This window comes from Muntiacus reevesi, chromosome 7 (assembly GCF_963930625.1).
Source record: "Muntiacus reevesi chromosome 7, mMunRee1.1, whole genome shotgun sequence".
In the NCBI taxonomy this organism is placed as follows: Eukaryota; Metazoa; Chordata; class Mammalia; order Artiodactyla; family Cervidae; genus Muntiacus; species Muntiacus reevesi.
The window spans coordinates 43,759,624-43,784,516 of NC_089255.1; the positions used below are offsets into that span (position 1 = coordinate 43,759,624).

Below are 24,893 nucleotides of genomic sequence, written 5' to 3' on the forward strand. Positions count from 1 at the left end.
ATCCCACATGCCATGCAGTGCAGCCAAAAAAAAAAAGTCGGGGCCTAGAGATGAATTCAACTGAAATGTGAAGGACTTAGAAAATGTCTTCTACTGAGCACATAATCCCTAGAAATAACATAAAGTCTGAAAAATGACTTTACAAGTCATTTGTAAAGTTATTACAAGTGAGATATTTACATTGGGAATCTATGTGACTGCTGACAATGGCCAAGTTAATGTAGGCAGTTTAGGATTCAGATCAAATGCTAAATTGAAACCCAAGGAATCTACAAGACAGGGATAAAGAACCAGGAAAAACAGTTTTCTGTTTGCAAAGCTAGCAGAGTGGACAGGAAACATACCTGGGACTTTGCTTCCATCTGCTGGTAGATCTTCTTTAACACAACAAGAGTTAGGCTGAATTGGAAACCTGGGCACTCAGTTCAGGTTTATTTCTCTTTCAAAAATAAAAAACTTTTGCTAGATGAGACCAGTGGCAGGACAGAAATATGGTATCCAAATTCTGCACTCCAATTAAAACAACTTAGAAGGTGAAATATCTTGGGAGTGGGAGGGTGGAGTTGGAAGGGGAGATATGTGAAAGGCAAACTAAGTCTAAATTTAAGAACAGGGACATTAAAAACTTTATTCAATAAATACAACAAATAATTTAAAAATATACTTCAGTTCCAAAGCCAATTAAGAAAAGGAAGTAGAGAGGAAGGGAAAAAAGGGGAGGAGGAGGAAATTAGAGGGAAGGGAGAAAGTTCAAGAGGTGGAACAATGGTTTGGTTGGGCTGCCTTTCTGAGTGTATCGCCCTTTGAAATTCTGATCAAATGCTCTTGACCCATAAGCCCGTAGCCCTTGTTCTGTTAGCCACAGGAGTCCACCCGCCAAGCACTGCTCTGCGCTCTTGTCAGAGCAACTCTGGCGACTAGCATCTAGGGGAGTGTTCAGTTTCCCACTGGTTCCTAAAAATCGTCTAACTCCCAGGCAGGTTTAAGTAGTGCAAACTCTTAGAGAGCTCCCAGCTGCATAGTTTCACAGCGAGTGTAAAAGCCACTCACTGGTGAGTGTCCAAAGCCACTTTGGTGAATGGGATCTATGGGGGCGGGGCGGGGTGGGGTGGTGGAGGGCGGTTGGCACGGGGCGACAGGAGAAGCCAGGGCCCAGGATAAAGCTCCTGGGTAAGCCTGCGGCCAGGCCAGGGAAGGGCTGCAGGGCATGTAGGCTGGACACGGGACTCAACAGCATGCCATCAGCCAGGGAAGGTGGAGCTGAGGATGTGTATGGAGCAGGACCGGAAGATCAGGAGAGCTGAGGGAGGACGGAAGAGTGAGGAGGAGAGAGAGGCAGCTCAGCAGCAGACTCCAGGAGAAATAACCAGCAGCCCTCACAGATTTGTGATTGTCTCTTAAAAAGATTTATTTTCTCTTCTTGCCTGAATGTACAAAGGCAAAAAGAGTACAGTTTGTATATATATATATTTATATATATATATAAAAAAACAAGGAACTTGGTAATGTACACTTTACAGAAGGGAAGAATCAGGAAGACTGAAATTAAATCCAACAGAGCAACGCCAATGGAACAAAAGCTATGAACAGCAACACTGCCCCTCCAGCCCGGGCCTCCAGCTCGCCCCAACCTGCTCCCAATGGGGGGCTGAGCACCAAGGCAAGCGGGTGGGCTGGGGCAGGAGGGGCCGGGGACGGGGCCTGGGAAGGGCTCAATCCCAGGAGGGGCCCATGGCAGAGGATCAGCAGAAAGCTTCCTGGGATGCCCTAATAATAAAACAAATAACGAAGGCCCAGAATTAGGGGGCCAGCTAGCTGCCCAGTTGAATATTGGGGGCATCGGAGTAGACACTTGAGATGGTGGTAAGGTGTGTGGGATAACAAGTGGCCCGTATACAATGACACTAGCCCTTCTGTAGCCTTTTCCTCCCGCTCCCAAGACCAAGCCCTCCCACCCCCACCTTGGAGCCTGGAGAGAAGAGATTCAAGAAGCATCATTTCATTTCATGGGTGCCCTCTTAAGCCTTCTGCATATGGTCCGTTGACCTTGAGATGTGTGGAGGGGGTGAGGAAAGAGAAGGAAATACACATGTATACATACATGTACAGGCAGGGAAAGGGGATGAAGGGAACTGGCACAACTTAAATGAGGAGGAAGCAGATGTGAGTCCTAAAGAGCAGGTCTCCAAGCCTTGGCTGTGCTACTTGGGCACGAGGCTGCCTCCCGCCAGCTTCTCTGTGGGGCTCGGGTGAGCCGTGTCTGTCAAGAGAACTGGGCCAGGGATAGCTCAGAGAGAGCCTTGGTCTGGTGACCTGGGCCATTAGCAGCAAACCTGTCCAGCCTTTGCTGGGGTGAAGTGGGGTGGGGATCCTTGAGAGTCTTGTCCCTATGACTGGGCTGTCAGTGCCATGGGTCCCCACCTGTGGTCCTCCTCCCCAGGGAGAGGCTAGCGGCGGACAGCAAACCCTTCACTCAGTGCTCAAGGCTGTTTTCACCTGTCACTGCTGCTGCTTTATGTCACCTCAGGGAGGGACGACAGGCCTGGCAAGGATCAGGGACCAGGAGGATCAGGAAAAGGCAGTGCTGTTCTGCCATCGATGCTCTCACCTGCTCTTCTGGGCAGCTCAGCTCCTGCTTTTCAGGATATAAGGGTCAAAAAGCCAAATGTTTTTTAAGGGGGAGAAAAAAAGAAAAAAAGCTGTTCCCTTCTGCAGAACCCAAGGCTGCCCTGCTAACACAGAAGTTCCTCGTCTGTTACAGAACGAAGTGGAAAGGGCAGGAATCCCAGGCTATGCCTACCCAATGGAAAAGAAAACTACTCCAAACGGTTTCTTCACAATATGTACAGAGCACGCTGTAAGGCAGCGCCACAGATACAAAACACACAATATTTAAAAACAAACAGGAACAGAGATGGGCCCAGGACTCCACCCAACAGGAGCCGGGAGGCATGAACAGGCTGAAATTCAGAGCCATCTTTTGGGTGGGGACGACTCAGGTGAGGTGGGGTGAAGGTATCCACACCAATGACTTCCGTGGGTAAGAGGGAAGTCGCTGCTCAGAGCACTCCCGAAAGGACAGCGGGGGGCAGAAGTACTGAGGGGGACAGGGAGGCTGCTCAAGGGCCTGCTAGGAGGTCTAAATCAGCGGGGTTTGGGAGAGGGCTCAGAACCCAACTTGAACAAAAACAAGGACATGGGAACCTAGAGGAAAGGTCTATAGATCAGAGGGGCTCTTCTTGGGCAAAAGACCCTAAGCCTCTCTAGAATGGGGCTCCAGGGATCTCGGAAAGCAGCCTCTGCTGGGCGTTGTGCTTACTGTCTTCCATCTCCATGCCCCACACTGTCAGAGCCAAGTCCCTGCTCTTAAATGGTCATTTTGGCACTCTGGTCACAAAGACTCGTCTCTAACCTAGCTTGGTGTCTGTCAGTCTTCATCTCTCAATCCAGAGGGTCAAGGAAAGACAGGAGAGGAGGAGGACAAAGGGATGATATCTCAAAAAGAAAGTAAGAGCTAAAGCTCCCCACACCTTGGGGAAGAAGTGACTGCAGTAAAGCTACCAGATCATTGTCACTTTCCCAGGACAAAGAGCACAAAGCCTGGACTGGACTGCATTTCTAAGGAGAGCAGAGAACTGTGTCTGCCTCAGAGCACATCTCCACTGACTACACCCGGCGGCTCTGAGGAGTAATGGCTTGCACGTGTTGTCCTAGGGTCTAAGGAACAGACGCCCTCCAAGGTGCAGTGTTCCCTAAAACAAAAACGTGTGTTACAAAGAAACACGGCTCATGTTGGCACGCATGGGGCTACAGGTTGAGTAATAGGAAGTCATGTGGTTGTGTACAGAGAAACTGGGCTGGACAGAATTGGACCCCTTGATGAGGCCGACACTTGGATGGCTGCTTGGACAGGACATCTCTCAGAGGGCGAGGCGCTCCCAGGGCCTGCCTCCCGGCAGACTCCAAAGCTCCCCTTGCTGGGGGAATACGATTTTACCTGCCTGAGTCTTAAAAGCCAAGCAGTGGAAAAGAAGAAGAGAGATGAGATGCCCCTGGAAAAGGCACCAAGGGGTCGGGAGGGAGATGAGGAAAGGGCAAGGGGGAGGCTAAGCGGCAGCAGGACTTGGTGGGATGCAGCGTCTCATTCACAGACTCCGTTCGTGCTCCAGCTCTTGCCTGGAATCCCCAGGGAGCCCGGTGCTGGCCTCAGGGCCCCGGTCCTCTGCCTGATAGGCAGCCCAAGGCCACGGTGGGCAGATGCCTTGGTCTCCCTTTCCAGGCTGGGCTCTGAGCATTTACATGTGCTCATGTGAGAGGGGAGAAGTCTTCACGTTTGAAGACCTTGTTTTCACAACTGCAGAGAAAACAGCCCCCGATTTCTTTCCTGAGATTCTAATTCCTCCACGTGCTGCCAGTTCCCAGGGCCCAAACCACTGGGGAGACGCAGGGTCTGGTGATGGTGGTAATGATGGTGAGAGGGGTATGGCTGCTGTGCTGTCTTCAGACCTTACCCAGTGCTTGGGGGGCCCTCCCTGGGGGGTTGGTACTGCTCCGGCAGCTGACCAGGGCTTGGGGAACAGAGCAGTAACTTCTCTGGGCTGAGGCCATGTTCCCCTGGTTGCTCCCCATGCCTTCATCTCCACAGAGGCCACAACAGTCACGGCCGTGGCCAAGAGAATAAATATTTTTGCTAAGTACCAGGTCTCCAGCTCCTGAGGAAGAGGGAGGGTCGGGGAGTCCGGGGGTCTGGTGGAGGCGAGATAGCCAAGGATCTGCCTTCAGTCATGGTGGGAACAGCAAACAGGATGATCAACACCATTTAACTGATGTCTAAACGGCACCTCCAGCACCTCCTTGGGTAAGCCAGTCCGGGCCCGTGAAGCTGACTTTATCCGGGCACTTGGTGTTCTGCAAGGGAAACACGGACAGAGAACCCGGTGCTCAACCGGCTGGTAAAACCACCACAAGGTGGCGCTCCAAGAAAATGAACTGCAGGGGAGGCCAGTCCTGGTCCCTAGGGGAGGCGTGTGGTCCACAGGCCCTCTCAGAGGCTCCCCGGGAAACTTATACAAGAGGCTTGGTCAGGGTTGCTCCATTTCCAGACCGCAGCCCAGAGATGTCCTTCACTGAGGCTCCACAGGGATTCTGTGATCCAGGTATCAACTATCCCTGCTCTCTCTGTGTTGTCTGGGTTAAAAAGTTACTCACCATTCTCACCTCCGGGGGGGTGGGTAGAGTGAAGGAGTCGAGCCTTGCTGGCTGGCAACAATGGCTGTAGAAGCAAGCCCTGAGTGAGGAGGACGACAAGTTAGTGCAGCACTCGCGCTCTGCCAGCGGGGTGGGTGCTGGGAGGGGTTTCTTCAATGCCTAGCTCCACCGAGTTTTGGGGTGCTGACAGAAGAAGATCTGATACTTGGCCAGATACAGCAGCTGGGGATAGACAGACAGGCTCTGTTTTTCAGTTGCTTGTTACTCTTTGGTTGTGGGAACACCTGCTCCTTATTCTTCTGAATATCAAAGTCAATTTTCTGGAGGAGTTTGAGAATCCCTGAGCTCCAAGGGAGGAAATAAATGTTATGATTATACTGATTGTCTGCAGGAGGCTAGGATTCTGGACAGACTGGAGGCTCAAGGGTAAGAGGAGGAGGAGGGGCTTCTTGCCAGGGGCCCCCTGCTATGGCACTGCTACTGGATGGGAGTGGGGAAACGAGGCTTACCTGCTGCATAGGGCAAGTTGTACTGTGCTGGGAGCAGCGAGTACCCCAGGTGGTGGTGATGGTGGTGCGTGGACATCAGGCGCTGAGAAGGGGAGGTGCGGGGCCGGTCAACACTCCTTTCACCCCCGCCTGCTCCCCCGACGCTGCTACAGCTGCCACCACCCCCAACCACCCCACAGCCTCCCCGATCTCTCTCCTGAGAAGTTTTATCACTTATCTGGAAAGGAAAGCAGACACAAAAGCTCTACTGTGAGGCACACACATGAAAGCAAGATGCCCCAAGCCCACATTTTGACTCCTTAGAGATGCAGGACACCCAAGAATCAAGGAGGTGCCTGGGGGAGCTCAGGTCAGGCCGGCCACACCACACTGTTATTGGGACTCGAGCCAGCCCACCTTCTCCCAGACCCTGGCTCTGCCCGTCCTGGTCTCTGACAATGGCCAGTGTCTCTGCGTCCCTTACCGTGGGAGACTTGCTCTTGTAGTGACTGGCATGCTGCTGCAAGATGTCCAGGGCTTTAGACTCTGAGCTGGATTTACAACTGACACTGGGGCTAGCTCGGGCCTTGTCAGCATCTTCACCCCCCGAGACCTTGCTGCCATATGGGGAGAAAGAATAGCTGGAAGGCAGGTAGGAACCTGGGAGAGAGAAATAAAGCAGTCAGAGAGATGGGAGAGGCAGGAGAGATTCTGCTTCAGTGAGCCTGGTGAGGTTCAGGCTGAGGGGTGTTCCACCACAGTGTCTTCAGGCTGAGACTCTTAGCGTGTCCTTCCTTTACTGAGCTCTGGAGGCAAATAGCTAAGGGATGTTAAGAACATGGCCCTCAGTTTCTGGGGAATCAACTCCCTTAGAGCCCCAGTCTCAGATTCATCTCCAAGAGGTGCTACAGTCATAGAATTAGAAAGGTCATTGGATTTGAACTCATGTCCTTGGGCTCAAATCTGACCTCTGAGATTTACCTGTTGGGTACCTCTGAAAAAATGAACAAGTTCATTAGCTCAGATTAACCTTTTGAGGTTCAACTTCTTGACCATCAAAATGAAGATCCTAATACTGATTCCATAGGGTGACAGGATTAAATGAGATAATGTACATGAATCACCTAGTCCAGTGCCTGGCCTAGAGCAAGTACTCATCAAATGGAACTACTGTTTTTATACAGAAGGACTGGGGTAACAGAAGAAAGGAATACTGCGGGAAGAGACAATTTCCTTTTTCTATTTGAAAAGCTCACATGTCCTACTTAGAATCTGCCTTAAAACATCAATATCAAGACTGTTTGAGCTGCTTTTCTACAGTGAGGTGGGAGCTCCAGAAAGTGAAAGAAGGGCTCTTTAGGCAACAGAGACCAGTGAGTGAAGGAAGCATTTTCTTCTGACTAGTCCAAAATCACTTAAACGCCTACTCTGTGTTGCCCTCCCCCCCATACTCCATGGCAGTATAAGAGCTTATCTTTCCCAAACTGAACCTTCCCCTCACTGGGCCTCCCCTCCATGACTGCCTGATGACTTTATGCTAAACATGATCTTGCAGATGAAAACATTCATTCTCCTGATGTGAATTTTACTTTGTTCCACATGTCTCTCCTGCTGCAATTAAGTTGTGAGCTCCTTTAGGGGACTGAAGTAGTCTTCTCTATTTCTTTTATATTCCCCCCAGTGTCTAGCATGCTGCAAAATATAGAGTATGTGGTTTTCTTTTGGCCACACCCCAAGGCATCTTAGTTCCCTGACCAAGATCGAACCCACGCCCCCTGCAGTGGAAGCGGAGTCTTAACAGCTGGACCGCCAGTGGTTAAGTCCTTAAAGTATGTGTTTGGAAAAATCCCAGCTGAGGGAAGATGCCTCTGGTAGATGGGGTTTCGCCTTCAGTTATCCATAAAAACCGACTGCAGAGTCAACCCTTCACCTGGTGCAAGGGAGGAAGGAGTGGTCCCACAGACTGTAAGCAGGGGTCACTCAAGGGTTAGAGTGACCACAATACCACATTCACATCAGAGTTACCATCTACCTGAGCCTCAGTAGCCTTAGCAAGAAAACTGGATTTGAAATCTGCTTCGTTTCCCTTCCCAGTGAACGGAGTGCGGTGCCGTACCTGGGTAGTTCTGCATCATCACGGCAGGCATGCCACGGTAGCTGGGGTGGCTGGGGTCATAGGACTGGCTGTAGGAGTAGCCGTGCATGTAGGGGATGTAGGACTGGTGCTGGGTGAGTGGGGAGGACACAGGCACGTGGACACTGGGTCGGGGCTCCTTGCTCCCAAGGCGGGATTCCTCTGATGTGGGCAGCTTGCAGTCACTACTTGTGCTTTCCTTCCCATCCTCCTTGGGAACAGAGTCCTTACTCCGACTCCTTTCCTCCTTCAGTTTGCGGTCCCGCTCCTCTTTCCACCGCTCATCCTCTGACTTGATGTCCGAGTACTTGGCAGGATAGACATACGTCCACATCCGGGGCTCTGCTTCCTGCAACAATCACAGAATGACGTGAGTGTTGTACAGATAAAAGAGAGAGAGATTTCAACTCCAAGGTCCCAGTAGAAACACCAGAGCACAGCAGATAATACCAGATACCTGGGGCGCTGCAGGATCTGGGCCTCTACTGACCTTCGTTCAAAATCAACTATGGTCCCTCCTGCTTAAATGCCTGTCCCCTCCCCCCAACAAAAGGATATAAAATGTGGGGAAAGAGAGGGAAAATCCACTGATGGGTCTTCTCTATGAGAAAACAAGCATTTGAGGGAAGTGACTGGAAGAAGCTGTTCCCGTTCCAAGGATATTTAGGTAGTTTCCCTTCTTCGGAGCAAGTTTGGGGGCAGAGAGCTGTAGAGGCCGCTCCACTCAGAGGAGGGTGGGCTAACTGCGGCACAAAGAGGGGGCCTTCCTAAGCCTCATGAATAGAGAAACAAGTAAGACCAAGCTCTTAGTTCTAACTCTGCCTATAAAACCTTTTTGAGAGTAATTCAGTCTGAGAAGGGTGCTTCCGCCTACTTTAAAAACTGGAGAGACCACCTTTCTTCATTCCGTGGGAACCAAACAGTGGATGAGACATGTTTAGGCATCACTAGGTACCTGGTTCCAGTTCTGGTTCTGCTGGTGAAGTCTTGAGTACCTCCAGACAAATCAAGCTAACTTACCTGGGCCTCTCTTGTTAAATGGGAAAAACCTCTTTCACTGGTGTGAATAGTGCTTTTAAAAAAACATTAAAATGATTTACAAAGGTAAAGAATCCCTAACATTATAGACTTCTGCTATCCGTACTATGTTGATTCCCTACATAAGGATGGCCCTGATTTATGAGGAAGAGAGAAAGACTATCCAACAGTATTTCCATTTCCTTCCAGGACAGTTACCTGTCGGTACCAGAGTATTGGATCCACCTCTGCCTGTCGGCCACAGTCGGCACCTGTCTTGGCCTCAGAAGCCTCCTTGCCTAGGTGGCTGGCCTCACTCAGCTTTACTTTAAGTCCTTCTGGGGCCTGGCTGGGGAGTTTGGAAGAGTCATCTAACTTGGGAATAATGACTGACTTGGCAGGATCCGCCCCTGGCTCCTTCGCCTTGCCAGGTCCTGACTTTACCAGGTCCGTGAGGCTGGGGGCCTTGGTGAGAGTTGGTGGAATTGACGGCTTTTGCTTCCAGTCTTCCTTAAGTGCTGCCTCCCGCTCCTTCAGGCCCATCTCGGCCTTCTTGTCCAGTCCTCGCTGCTGCTGCTCCAAGCTCTGCCGTTTCTGCTGCTCTTCGTACTGCTGTCGGTAAGCGGAGTTGGTGCTCAGGAGGTGGGTGTGGTAGCTCTGGTCGCTGTAGCCGTAGGGGGGCACGTAGGCATACTGGTTGTAGTACAGGGACTGCATGTACATGTTGGGACGCTGCTGGATGACGGAGGGCTGCTGGCTGGAACTGCTCAGCTCCGGCTTCTTCTCCTCACAGACATCGTTCTTCACTTTTCCCTCTATGCTCTCAGGTTCCTCATCCTTTTTTGTCTTTAGAGCCTGGCTCTCCACTCCTGCCTGGCTGCTGGGGTTCAGAGCCCCTGGGCTGGACTGTGCATAACTTGGAGAGTAGTAACTTTCAAAGCCTTGGTAATATGGTGAGTCTTTGCTCTGTGGCTGAGGGGGGAAAAGAGTTTTCTTGGCCCCTTCCTTGACCAGCTGCTCGGGGTCCTTGGATTTGACACTGTCCACTTTACCCTCTCCATCCTCCCCAGCATCAGAAATGTCAGAGTATGCAGGGCTGTTGGTTTTCACTGAGCTGGCTTCAGCTCCGTTCTGGGTCACTACGTGTAACGGGGTCATGGGCTGGGTAGGGGTAGTGCTATCTAGGCGGCTGCTGCCTCCAATTGAAGGGCTGGGAGCATTGTCTGTGAAACTGTAGATCTTGTCAGCTTCTGCCTTGATGCTGGCCAGTCGGCTCTGGTGGGGGTCTGAGGAGCCATTCAGGAGGCCCTCCATCTTCATCCCATCTCCCGATGATTCCCTGAATGGGCTTTTGCCTTCTTCTGCTCGACATACCTTCCCAGGGGTCAGAGGACTTTCAAGTTCCTTTGAAGATTCCTTCTTTTTTTTCTCTTTCTTTTTCTTGTCCTTGGCTGGAGTCAAGGCAGGGTTGACTGTAAAAGGTTCTCCCATCACAGTGGGCTTGGGCTGAATGGGCTTCAGTTGGGGGCTGTTGGGCATGGCCTGGACCACGGTGGTGGTCAAGCCTGAGGAGGAGCCTGGGCTTGCTGCCGTGAAGGTGGCTGTCTGGAAGGTATAAATTTGCTGTGGGGGAATGGCAGGGGCAATGGGCCGGGCTGACTTTAAACTTTTGGAAGGAATCTTTTCAGGTTTCAAACTAGAGGGCTTTTTACATTTTTCCTTTTCCATACACTTCCTTTCCAAAGAATCAAAAGCATCATTGCTTGTTTCATCCATTACTGAGGGTCCATCATCAGAGCCATCATTGGATAAGGCCCCGAGATCTGTGTCCCCTTCCCCACTCAACTTTTTCTTACAGAGGCCTTTTGTGCTGAATTTGCTTGAAGGAGAAGGGCTATGGGGCTCCACGAGCCGAACTTTGGGGGTAGCTGAGCGGGCAGGGGACAGGGAACCCTTCTGTGAGACAGATGCGCCATTGCAGCTCCCGAGATCTGCATGGAGGGTGGGCTCCTCTCCGTACTCACTGTCTCCGTCTGCTTCTGGCTTGCTGTCATCATCTGTATGGGCATGAGCTTGGTGGTACTTAAGTCCATTGATGTGCTTGTACTTTTTGTTGCAGTTTGGGTGGGGACAATCAATCAGGACTGGGGAAGGACAATTTCTGTCTAGAACAGTGGGTTCCACCTTGGTCCCAGGGAGGGGGCCAGTGGCTGAGCCCATGGAATTCGTACGGACACGTTTGCTCCCTTTGGAGTCCTCTGAGCTAGAATTCAGCTCCATGTCTGAAAGGGGTTTGTTTTTCCGCTTATTAGCTGAGGAAGGGCTGGCCTTGACATCCTCAGAGGTGCTACTGGCAGGCGGGCGATGTTCTGAAGAATTCTGGCTGCCCCGACGGCCTTTGCTATTGGCTCCTGCTCGGGTTTTGCTGTTGCTGCTGGTCCCTTTGCTGTCGGAGGCTGTGGCTGTCTCATTGACAGGCGTGTTACTGTTGGGACGCATGCGTTTGCCTCTACCCCGACCATTGCGCATTTCCAAGTCACTGGTGGGAGAGTCACAGAACCTTGGCAAATGACAAACACAACAAGATATTATTAAGAAAAGAAGCTACCTTCAAACCAGGGTAGCTGCAGCCTCCAAAACAACTGTCCAGATGGTAACTATCATTTTCAATGAATATCATTTGTTAAAGAAACTTCTGAAAACAGGCCAACTGCATTACTGGTGAGCTTCTAGGATGTTACCTGCATGCTAGCTATAAATTATTCCCAAAGATTTGGGTTCCCCCAACCCTGATGAACAGGAAATTAATACTAGGAACTAGCTGTAAGATGAAATTCACTGAAATATCAGTCTTATGGCCAACTGCAACTTGAAAGGTCTTTGTGAAATCCAGATTGTCTAATGGAGTTTATGAAACTGAAAATGTTCTTGAGTTTTAACTTCTGAGAGATAGCTACTATCAAAAAACATCATCGACGAATGCTTGTTCACCCACAGTCAGATTCTGACCTTGATCTCGAGGTGACTTTAGGTAGAAGCCAGAATTCAGTCATTCTAGATAAAGGCTTAAACAGGATCTCGTCACCATTCCTACCCAAAGCAACACCTAACTGATTTCTTCTTCTTGAATGCTAGATGAATATGATGCATTCCCTTGTTTTTATACCATACTGTCCTTTAAAAGCTGAGTGTCCTTTAAAAGCTATCCAACTCTAACATTATCTTTATTATACCTTTATCTAGGTATGAGGGATCATTGATAAGGGTGGTTCAAACCAACATAGGCAAAAAGCTGTAGCGTGCTTACCTCGGGGGTGCCCAATCATGCCGTGTGCAGTCAAGAAGTGTACCTACATAAGTCTTGTTCCTCCATGTTACATTCACCACTAACATCCCTGAAAGACAAGAAGACTCAGATATACACAAAAGAAACTCTGTTGGCCACTGAGAAGAGTATTTTCCGTCTGAGTAGCATCCTAGCTCTTGTAGAAGGGTTTAGGGGGTGCTCTATGTCCCAACAGGCCTAACTGCATTAGGCTGGAATAGTTCCATGGGAACTGCCTACAACACTACCAGGGGCCCTTAGGATGGGGAACATTTGCAAAGATTCCACGGTCCAGTTAAGGTACATTTTCCTAACTTTTAAAAAAACTATGCAGCATTTCAAATACACTAAAAAATACAAAGGTTAACTTAAAAAGCTCATGTGCCCATGTAGCAGCTCAATGGATTTACAGGATTTTATGCTATACTTGCAACTAATTTCTTTTTTAAAGAACAAAATATAGCTGAAAAGCACTGTTTATTGTATTTTCAAACCTGCCAATGATGGGATCATGCTGGTTGTATAACTTACCTCTCTCACTTAACATTAAAAATTTAAGATATATCAATGTTGACATGAAGAGCTTAACCCATTTGTTTTAATGGAGCTCAAGTATGTCACTGCATGACTCGACCACAATTTATACATCCTATTGATGGAAATTCAGATGTTTCTTGCACATTTTCACTATAAATGACATCATAATGAGCATTCCTGACATGTTCATTTTATTTTAAAATGGTTTTGAATAAATGAAAGTCACATTCCAAAATTTAAAAGGTAGCAAAAAAAAAAAAAAAAAGCAAACAAACCCCAAGATAAAATGAAGTGTTCTTCCTGTCACTATTCTTCAGCTTTTCAGGTCCCCTACTCAGAAACATCCATGGATATCCATGTATTCCTCCAGAGGCATTTTATATATTTATAAGCAAATATGTTTATATATTCTTCCTCAGATGGTAGCAGTGTACACCAATATTATGCACATTTCCCATGTAACCATATATTTTGGATCATTCTATATGATCACACATAGAACTACTTCATTCTTTTCAATGGCTGCATATGCATGATTTCAAACTGTACCATCAATGAGTTGACCACTTCCCTGTTGATGGACATTTGGGTTGCTTCACTCTTCCACTACTACAAATAATGCTGAATAACTAATCTTGTACGCATGCTTTATGTTACATATTATAGAATATATCTGTAAGGTAAATTCCTGTAAGTAAAACTGCTACTCACAGAGTATTTAGATTTGGATTTTTCATAAATACTTCCAGTTTGTCCTCAAAGAGGATGTACTAATTTATAAACCCATTAGTGCATGAGAACACCTGTTATTCTTTCCCTTTGGCAATACAGTGTTCTCAAACTTTTTGGTTTTGCCAATCTGATAGGAGACAAATAGTGTTTTATGTACTTTTAATGTCATATTTCTTATTATCAGTTTGTATATTATTTCATTACAAGATACCAGCATGAAACATCTGTATTTCCTTTCTAGTGAACTGTCTGTTCATACCCTTTGCTCATTTTTCTACTGAATTATAGTCTTTTCTTATTTGTGACTGTTTACTGTGGAAAATTCTTAAAGAGATGGGAATACCAGACCACTTTACCTGCCTCCTGAGAAACCTGTATGCAGGTCAAGAAGCAACAGTTAGAACTGGACATGGAACAATGGACTGGTTCAAAATTGTCAAGGCTGTACATTAGCACCCTGCTTATTTAATTTATATGCAAAGTACATCATGCAAAATGCCAGGCTTGATGAAGCACAAGCTGGAATCAAGATTGCTGGGAGAAATGTCAATAACCTCAGACATGCAGATGACATCACCCTTGTGGCAGAAAGCAAAAAGGAATTAAAGAGTTTCTTGATGAAAGTAAAACAGGAGAGTGAAAACGTTGGCTTAAAACTCAACATTCAAAAAACGAAGATCATGGCATCCGGTCCCATCACTTCATGGCAAAAAGATGGGGAAACAATGGAAACAGTAAGAGACTTTATTTTCTTGGGCACCAAAATCATTGCCAATGGTGACTGCAACCATGAAATTAAAAGATGCTTGCTCCTTGGAAGAAAAGCTATGACAAACCTAGACAAGTGTATTAAAAAGCAGAGACATTATTTACCGACAAAGGTCTGTCTAGTCAAAGCTATGGTTTTTCCAGTAGTCATGTATGGATGTGAGAGTTGGACCATAAAGAAAGCTGAGTGCCAAAGAATTAATGCTTTTGAACTGTGGTGTTAGAGAAGACTCTTGAGAGTCCCTTGGACTGCAAGGAGATCCAACCAGTCAGTCCTAAAGAAAATCAGTCCTGAATATTCATTGGAAGGACTGATGCTGAAGTTCCAATACTTTGGCCACCTGATGGGAAGAACTGACTCACTGGGAAAGACTCTGATGCTGGGAAAGATTAAGGCAGGACGAGAAGGGGATGACAGAGGATAAGATGGTTGGATGGCATCACTGACTTGATGGACCTGAGTTTGAGCAAACTCCAGGAGTTGCTGATGGACAGGGAAGGAAGCCTGGCGTGCTGCAGTCCATGGGGTCACAAAAACAAATATTTGTTATTTGTTTTTTTTCTTATGGCTTCTCCGAGTATTTTCATGGTTTGAATTTTTGATTCTTTCATCCATCTGGAATTTAATGTGGTATAAAATGTGACATGGACCTTTTTTTGTTTGGTGCTTTTTTTTTCCTTTGGCCACACTGCATGACTTAATGATTTCTTAAGTTTCCCAACCAGGGATTGAATGTGGGCCCTTGTCAGCGAGAGTGGAGTACTAACCACTGGACCTCCAGGGAATTCCCTGACATGGACTTTTTTTGTTTGTTTTGCCTTAATTCTGAATTATTTTTTGTTATTTTTCTACTTAATGAAGTAAAATATATTAAGCTTTTCCCTATGGTTTGTGCTTTTTATGTCTTACCACAAGGTCATGAACATTTTACCATGAAATATTTTAAAGGTATCTTTAATAAGCTAAGAATGGTTTTTATATTTTTAGTGGTAGAAAAAAATGATAAAGAGAATATTATTTTATGTCATCTGAAATTATATGAAATTCAGATATTTCTCAGAAATAAAAGTTTTATTGGAACATAGCCACATTTATTCATTTACCCACTGTATATACCTGATTTCACGCCTCAAGGCAGACAGAGCTGAGTGTGTGTCATAGAGGCTATATGGCCCTCAAAGCCTAAAATATTTACTATTTGGTCCTTTATAGAAAACGTTCACCAACACCTGTTTTAGATCTTTTTTCTCTTCTAATATAAGCATTGAAGATATAAATTACCCTCATAGCCCACTTTACTTGCATTTCACAAGTTTTAATATGTTTTTATTATCATTCAGGTCAAAAAATTTTCTAGTCACCCCCCCCCTTTTTTTTTAAAATTCTGGGTTTATTTAGAAGAGTGTTGTCAAATTTTCAAATACCTGGGAATTTTCCAACTATCCTTTTGTTTCTGATTTCTAATATAATTCTACTGTAGTTAGAGAACATACTATATAATGATTTCAATCCTCTTAAATTTATTGAGAATCAATTTAGGTATAAAATATGGCCTATCTTGAAGAATATCCCATGTGCACTTGAAAAGAATATTTCAAAATGTATATTCTGCAGTTGTTGGGTAGCCTATATAGATCAAGTTGATTGATAATGTTTTTCAAATCTTGTACATCCTTATTAATTTTCTGTCTTATTAGTTATACTTGTTGCTTGTTCTTGTTGTAACGCCTATTTGGACCTTCTAGACTAATCCTCTTATCTTTCCAACCTATTTCCCATTTCTTTGTCTTTTGATGCTAAGTGATTTCCTTCATCTTCTAGGAAATTTTCACTTTTTTTCTATGACTCGTACTGATCTCTCATATTCTTTTCTCTTTGTTTTTGATTCTTGCAACTTATAATTTTTTTCTTTGACTACAACATACAGGATAGAATTTATCCAATGTACTGAGTTTTTTAAAAATTTAAATGACTATAAGTAAGTCATTCCTTATCAAGGGTACTTTTTTAATGCTCCTGTTCTCTTTGGAATCAGATTTTAGAATGCTCTATCATAAAACAAGATCAGACAAGGGAGCTGAAAAAAAGAAAAAAAAAGATTATCCTAACAGAAAGTCTCAATCTAATGAAATCAGGGCAAGAAAGAAGTTTGGTTTAGTCAATTGGATCTTTTTTTTTTTTTTTACCATTTTCCTTTTTTTCCCCTCAAGTATTTATTTTTAAACTGAAGTATAATTTACAATGTTGTGTTAGTCCAAGTGTATAGCAAAGTGATTCAGCTCTGTGTATATATGTGTGTGTATATATACACAGACAGACCTCCTAAGAAAGCAACTGGGCTAAATAAATTCTCTCTGGCTGTTAGCAAAGTGAATTCATATGGATGTCTCTTCCCAGTGATAACCTGCTCTGATTACCAGATAACCAATTTGAATAGGAGCAGAATCCATTTATTTCTAGACAAGGTAAGACTTCGAAGTTGGTGCCTCATTAACAAGGGCAGATGAGCTGTAAACAGAAAACAGGTATACAATAATAAGAAGAATGTTATTCCTCTTCTTGAAACAGCTGGCCAGGAAAATAGGTTTATAAATCTGTCTCCTTCCTCTGGTATAATCTGCAAACCTTAACAATAATGAACGAGCTGGAAAAATGACAGGTCAGACAGAGTGCTGGAAGTGGAAGAGGGGAAGAGAAAAGATTCTAATAAGAAAAAACAAAAGGGAAGCTTGTTTAAATGTCAGAGCAAACAGTTTTCTGAAATTTAACTCTCTTCCTACAAGGTTCCGGCTTGAGACAGCTGGGCGAATAAGAGGACAGGAAGGAAAAAGCAGAAAATAACACTTAACAGACCTAGTTTCACTATTAGGGGCTAACTATAGGGCAGCAAGGAGGCTGAAGAGAAAGAGAAAAATTGGTTTTCATTAAAGAAAGTTCCCTATTTTGAATAAGTGTTCACAAAATAAGGAAACGCTTGGCGTATTTAAAGGTGATAATAATGCTAAAAGTAGAAGTAAAACTAATGCTTTGTGTTTCTCTAGGTGGTTATCTGCCTATTTACCACGGGCCTCAAAGACGTAATCTCAATAGACCATTATTAAGTTTTAGAGTGTTGAGTATTCTCCCTTCTTAAAGGTGATCAGCACGGGAACACAATAAAGGGGAAATGACTTAGGTATGAGGCAGCAGTCAGGTTCCCCCAAGTCACAGGAGTGCAGTGTTAAGACAACTTGATGCCAAAGGAGCACCACTTTGTTTCAGAGGACAGTTCAGAACAGTTGTGCAGTCAAGACTGATACTAGCGCAACAGTCAAAAAAGTAAATTTTACCTCCAGAGCCCTCACTGTCACCATTTCCACGAAGTACATTCTTTCTCTCAGGGATCTGATAGCCTCATGCTCAGTTGCTGTTCAGTCACCAAGTTGTGTCCGACTCTCTGTGACCTCATGGACTGCAGCATGCCAGGCCTCCCTGTCACTCACCATCTCCTGGAGTTTGCTCAAGTTCATGCCCACTGACTAGGTGACGTCATCCAACCAGCTCAGCGGACCACTCTCCTTTGGTTTAAACTTTTATTTTTGACTGTGCTGGGTCTTCACTGCTGCTCAGGCTTTTTCTAGTTGCAGAGCGCTGGGTCTGCTCCTCGTGGTTGTGCCAGGTTCCTCATCACGGCGCCTTCTCTGGTTGGAGAGCACAGGCTCTAGGGCTCGCAGTCTCAATAGGTGGCGCATGGGCTTAGTTGCTCCTTGGCATCTTCCAGGGATCTTCCAAGACCAGGGATTGAACCCAAGTCTCCTGCATTAGCAGGCAGATTCTTTACCGTCAAGCCACCAGGGAAGTCTTTCACCATCTCCTTCTTGAAACATTTTCTTCATTTGGCTGTCAGGACAAGGACACCACTCTGGCCTGATTTTCTTCTTGCTGTTCTGCTTGCTTTTCTTCAGTACCTTTTGCTGTTATTTCTTCATATCTAATGACTCAAGCTTCTGTTTCCAGCACCGACCTTTTCCCTCTACCTTCAGCACCATCTTATCTCTTTCCCTTGGCTTCCTGTGGCCAGTCTGCCTCCACGCCTCCCTCTATACTGCCTGCGCCTCCTCCATGTGCTCAGTTCCCTCAGACAGATTTTCCCCTGGAACCTACCCCACCTCTGAAACTCCCCCAGTTCCCTGTTCTTCTCAACTTGTTAAAACCTGTCCCTTTAAAATTAAGCCTTCTGAGGAGGATTCAGAAGTTAAACCTCTAATTTCTTATATTCCCTTATACTGAACTGTAAGCCACTGTCAAAGATTTTCCCAAAGTAACGGAAGATCCTCACAGATTTGCTGAGGAATTTAATATAATCACTCAAATTTACCAAACAGGTTCCCTTGTCTTAAATGAGCTAGTTCATATACATGTTGGTGAAGGCCAGGCCCAGCACTGGAGGAAAACTTCTAACTGGGAAAATCCTGAAATGTTTCTAGAATTACAACTGGGAGATCAGCCCACTAACTTACTATATGATCAGGTTTGAGCTATTGCTAAGCGACTTCACTGAGCAATTCCTAGGGCTTTTTCAAAGCCTGTTAATTGAAAAAATTTAGGTTTGCACAGAAAAATCTGTTGAACCTGTTCATAAATATTAAGTCAAATTCAAATTAAAAAAAATTCTGGTCTTTCTTCACATGTTGATGCCACCTGAGAAATTTTCAACTCTATGTTTATTAATGAGCTGAACTGGGAGCTTTCCCTTCTAGTAAAAAGGACCACAATAGAATGGGAAACTGTGTCCACTTGATATTTAATCTGACAAACTAGCTCTCTTGGATGCTAAATGAATGACTAGATGAGAGACCACTAAAATTCTTAATCTTCAAATCCAGCAAATGAAGGCTCCTAAATAAAACCCAAATCCCCCCAGTTTCTGCTACTATTGCAAAGAGTCAGGACATTGGAAAAGAAATTGTTACAAATTTAAGTACTTTAAGCACCTTTAGCTGTCTAACTAGGGCCTCCCAGGTGGCCAGTGGTAATGAGTCCACCTGCCAATGCAGGAGATACAAGAGATGTGGGTTCGATCCCTGGATCAGGAAGATCTCTTGGGAGGAGGGCATGGCAACCCACTTCAGTATCCTTGCCTGGGAAATCCCATAGACAGAAAAGCCTGGTGGGCTACAGTTCATGAGATCATAAATGAGGTTGTAAATGACTGAGCAACTGAGCACTCATGCATGCCTCCTGGTGGTCCAGAGGCTAAGACTCCTGGCTCCCAATGCAGGGGGTCCCAGGTTCGATCCCTGTGTTGCAACTAAACCCTGCATGCCACAATGAAGACCAGAGGTCCTTGTGCTGCAACTAAGACCTTACAGCCAAATAAATACACACACATATTTTTTAAAAAAAGATTCAATTTGCAAAATTGGTGGAGGCCCTCCAAATACCTTGGCTAAACTGTTGTTGTTAGTCCTTCCAGATTTCAGATCTACCCCTTTTAGAAGTCATAAACTCTCACCCTTTGACATAGTAATAAGATGTCCGATGCACTTGGCTCCTGCTTCTTTTGACCCACAAGTAATAAAAGGAGAGATACTCAATACTGCAGAGGCCTAATTGCTTCTATTAAAAATAACCATGCTTTGGTAGAGCAGTCTTTTTTGCAGTGCACCCTGGGGAAGGTGAAGACCTTAAGCATTACACCTGTAACCTGGAGATTTCATCTACTGGGAAAGAACTCTCTCATGCCTCATTGCAAAGGCCCCTATCAGACACCACCAACTCCTGTACCACCTAACTCCAAGGAACAGACTCTTGGGGAGTCATGTCTACAAGGAAAGAAAGCAGGAAACCCTGACGACCTCACAATATCTAGTTATCTGAAAATGAAGATTTCCCAGAAATGAAGCAACAACATCCACTGAGCCAGCTTTCCCAAGATACCTAGACCAGCCCTATTGTAAGTTTACTTCAGATGATCTGAAATGTTTAAGATCTTGATAACATATGGACTTTAGATAAGAAGTGATTGAGAATTCTCCCTTCTACCCTCCCTTGTCACTAGGATGTCACCGCAAATAGGTTTCTAATCTGTACTTTCCCTCTGGCGGGAGACCTTACACCCAAGAAAGGTCCTTCCTGGCACTGAGAGACAAAAACCTACTCAAACTAGCTAAACTGACTTTCGGTCAGTGATACTGTCAGAGAAAGATCTTGATTAAAAGGGAGGAGGGACGTGTAAAAAATTAATAAACAAAAACCTAAGTAGAGCCGTGAGACTTGAAGGCGCTCTTATGTCCTGTGATAACAGCAGAGCCCAACAGGAGGAAGAAATGTATCCTCTTCTTTCCAGCAAGGACCAATCAAGGTTTCTTTGTTTTCTTCAGCTCCCCAACTTCCACTTCCCATCTATAAAAGTGTTCTCCTTCCCTTTCCATGTGGGGACTTGCATGTGGCTGATCACAGTTGCAGACCCCAAACTGCATTTCTCTGTCTGTCCTGAATGAACCCTTCTTTGCTGGAGCAATATTTGGCAATTTTATTTAAGTCAATAAAAGAAAAACTTACAAGTAGTTCCATTCTTATACATAGTGGGAGTCTTACTAGTGTTTGAATACAGTAATGGTTTATTTTGTGAGTTGAATAAGCATCTACTGTACTCAACTGAGTTAGTAACCAACTGTTTGATTCTGGCAAGCTACTTTATCTTCCTTTGTTGGACTAGACCTCTAAAATTCTGTGACTCTGTGAAAGGCTGTGAAACTCAAGCACTCAAAAGTATAAATGACTAATAAAATATTATTTCCTATGGACTTTTACCAATGATGAAAGACTTAAGTTAAAGAAAATACAAGGCAAGAAATATAAGGCATGTCATTTCAGAAATTATTTACCTGGTAGAAAAAAATTTTATCTGAGTGGGAGTATATATTGGTAAAAGCACTCTGGAAAATTATTTTATTTCTACCAAATTCATGTATTTCTAAGCAGATCTTATAAAGCTAAACATAATCTACCCTAGGACCCAACCTCTGACACTGAAAATAGTGATAGAGTTTATTTTCTTGGGCTTCAAAATCACTGCGGATGGTGATTGCAGCCCTGAAATTAAAAGATGCTTGCCCCTTGGAAGAAAAGCTATGACAAACCTAGACAGTGTATTAAAAGCAGAGACATCACTTTGCCGACAAAGGTCTGTATAGTCAAAGCTATGGTTTTCCCGTAGTCATGTACGGATGTGAGAGTTGGACCATAAGGAAAGCTGAGCTCCAAAGAATTGATGCTTTTGAACTGTGGTGTTGGAGAAGACTCTTGAGAGTCCCTTTGACAGCAAAGAGATCAAACCAGTCAGTCCTAAAGGAGATCAGTCCTGAATATTCATTGGAAGGACTGATGCTGAAGCTGAAGCTGAAGCTCCAATACTTTTTTGGCCATCTGATGCAAAGGGCCAATTCACTGGAAAAGACCCTGATGCTGGGAAAGACTGAGAGCAGGAGAAGAGGGCAACGGAGGATGAGATGGATGGCATCATTGACTCGATGGACATGAGTCTGAGCAAACTCTGGGAGACAGTGATGGACAGGTAAGCCTGGCGTGCTGCAGTCCATGGGGTTGCAAAGAGTTGGACACGACTGAGCAATGAACAACAACAACGAATCTATGAGCCAGCAATTCTCAGAAAAAAGAACTCATATTTAACAAAAGACAAGTAAAAGAATGTTCATAGCAGCTTCACTCATAATAGTCCCAAACTAGAAATAACACAAATGTCTGTAAAAAGTAGAATGGATAAATTATGGTATATTCATAATGTAATACTATAAAGCTCTGAAGAATGAACTACTGCTACACACTACAGAATGGATGAATCTCATAGACACAATGCTAAGAGAAAGAAGCCAAACAAGAGGACATACTATGTGATCACATTTCAAGATAGGAAAACTCATCTATAATGGTAGAAATCAGAATGGTTACCTTTTGGGATGGTATTGACTGCACAGGGCATGACAGAATCCTCAAGGGGAACTGGTAATGTTCTAATTCTGGATATAGGTAGTGGTCACACAGCCATATAAATATGTAAAAAGTCATCAAATCATGTACTTAATATTTATGCATTTATTTATGTTATACTTCAATAAAACATTAAAGCAATCTACAGCAGGCAGTAAGTTCTCTCTCAGGAGCATTCTATTCTGTCAAAGAATTAAAAACTCTGGGATATGGTTACCAACTCAGTCAACTTCCACAGAGAAAGTCTATCTCCCCTGAGGTTAATCAACAAACAATATTTTAACACCAGAAACTAACACTACATTGTATGGGACTTCCCTGGTGGTCCTGTTAAGAATCAGCCTTCCAATGCAGGGGACGTGGGTTTGGTCCCGGGTCAGGGAACTAAGATCCCACATGCTGCAGGGCAACCAATCTTCCATGCTGCAACTACCAAGCCTTCACGCCACAACTAGAGAGTCCATGTGCCCAACAAAAGACCTCACATGATGGAACGAAGATCCCATGTGCTGCAACTAAGACCCAGCACAGTCAAATACATAAGAAACTAACACAATGTTGTATATCGACTATACTTCATTTAAAAAACTCTCAAAACAAAAAGAACAAACTTTTTTTTTTGGTGTCAACATATGTCAGGGGATAGTGTCAGGCTTAAAGTGTAAAATATGTATAATAATCCTTCATTTATTGGCAACACTTCTACATGTTTCTACTGTTACTATGCCTAGAGGGACAAAGGAAATTCATATGTTATTGGTGGGTGTATAACGCTGGTTCAACCCCTGGTGGCAATCTGGCATTATTTTTCAAAAAACACATACTCTTTGACCCAACTAATCCACTTGAAGGTATTTATTCACAAATATTCTCAGTGTACAAAATGAACAAGGTACTTGCTGCAGCAGTGTTTACAATAGCAAAAGATGGGAAACTAACTAAATGTGCTACAAAGAAGAAGCAATTAAACACATTTTTGAACATCCACATGATGGGATACCATGCAGCTATTAAAAAGAACAAAGCAACTATTAAACAAACTGATATGGAACAGGCAAATGGAAAAAAAACCAAGATACAGACCAGTAATTATAGTATGCTACCACTGTGTAAAAAACAAACATATAAATATCTGTTTATAAGTGCATGGAAGGTCTCTGAAAGGATAAACAAACTAGTATTAGTGGTCTTCCCTATGGAGGGAAACTGGGTGGCTGGAATTCAGGGGAAAGAAACTTGTTTTTCATTGTATATTCATTTTACTGTTGAATTTTTTTTTTTTTACTGTTGAATTTTTATACCATATACATGTGTTGCCTATTCAAGAAAAGGTAAAAATAGTAATTAATTTTGGTAGCACTATTTCAAAAATGTTGAAAATTTTTTCCCTTTAGGAAGAGCAAGGCAATAATATACTTGAAAAGGGCAATTAAGTGGCAGGATAACACCATCTCTGAAACCCTGTCTCACTTCCTATAAGTGGGAAATGTCTCTTTTTTTCAATTCAGAGTATCAAAGTGACTGTGGAAGTTTTAAAATATGACCACAAATTCTTTGATATTCTTCCCTTCAAAAAGGAGAAGTCTAACATGTAACCCAATGTTCACAACAGCACTATTTATAATACCTTGGACAGCAAGGAGATCCAACCAGTCCATCCTAAAGGAGATCAGTCCTGGGTGTTCATTGGAAGGACTGACGCTGAAGCTGAAACTCCAATACTTTGGCCACCTCATGCGAAGAGTTGACTCATTGGAAAAGATCCTGATGCTGGGAGGGATTGGGGGCAGGAGGAGAAGGGGACGACAGAGGATGAGATGGCTGGATGGCATCACCGACTTGATGGACATGAGTTTGAGTAAACTCTGGGAGTTGGTGATGGACAGGGAGGCCTGGCGTGCTGCGATTCATGGGGTCGCAAAGAGTCGGACACGACTGAGTGACTGAACTGAACTGAGGACATGGAAGCAACCTAGGTGTCCATCGACAGATGAATGGATAAAGAAGATGTGGTACATTATTACTCAGCCATAAAAAAGAACAAATTTGAATCAGTTCTAGTGAGGTGGATGAACCTAGAGCCTGTTATACAGAGTGAAGTAAGTCAGAAAGAGAAAAACATATATCATATATTAATGTCTATATATGGAATCTAGAAAAAATGTTATTCATGAACCTATCTGTAGGGAAGGAATAGAGATATAGATACAGAGAATGGACAAGTGGACACATTGGGGGAAAGAGTGGGATGATACACTGCCATGTATAAGATAGATAGCTGGTGAGAAGTTGTTATGTAATACAGGAAGTCCAGATAGATGCTCTGTGATGCTCTAGTGGGGTGGGATGGGGGGGGCGGGGGGGAGGATGGAGGCTATAGAGGTAGGTGGTATATGTGTAATTATGGCTTCTTTTCATTGTTGTATGGCAGAAATCATCACAACACTGTAAAGCAATTTTCCTCCAATTAAAAAAATATATATCATGGGGGAAAAAAGAAGTCTAATTCCCCTCACCTTGAGTGTGGGTTACATTTAGCTGCCTGTTTATAACAAACAAGAATGTGGTGGACGTAACCTTCCCAGATTAGATGATAAAAGGCAAAGTTTTTCTTCTTGGATTACTTCTCTTGAGGAAGTTATCTACTGTGTCATAAGGACACTGAAGTAGCCTACCCTATGGAGAGGTGCA

The 24,893-nt window shown here is 44.5% G+C and overlaps 1 protein-coding gene across 3 annotated transcripts in view; it reads right to left on the reverse strand.

The window, feature by feature from the left end:
* Positions 1-451: 451 nt before the first annotated feature.
* ZNF609 (zinc finger protein 609) overlaps positions 452-24,893 on the reverse strand; it is a 197,553-nt gene continuing 173,111 nt past the window's right edge. For 2 of the 3 annotated variants that reach the window (XM_065940078.1, XM_065940081.1), the window contains 7 exons: positions 12,155-12,242; positions 9,067-11,407; positions 7,813-8,179; positions 6,181-6,356; positions 5,718-5,934; positions 5,209-5,287; positions 452-4,908 (listed from right to left, as the gene is read on the reverse strand). In XM_065940078.1, the coding sequence (XP_065796150.1) occupies positions 5,214-5,287; positions 5,718-5,934; positions 6,181-6,356; positions 7,813-8,179; positions 9,067-11,407; positions 12,155-12,242 (3,263 nt within the window). In that variant the 3' untranslated portion in view covers positions 452-4,908; positions 5,209-5,213. The remainder of the gene's footprint in view (positions 4,909-5,208; positions 5,288-5,717; positions 5,935-6,180; positions 6,357-7,812; positions 8,180-9,066; positions 11,408-12,154; positions 12,243-24,893) is intronic. The other variant, XM_065940079.1, reaches the window with a different exon arrangement.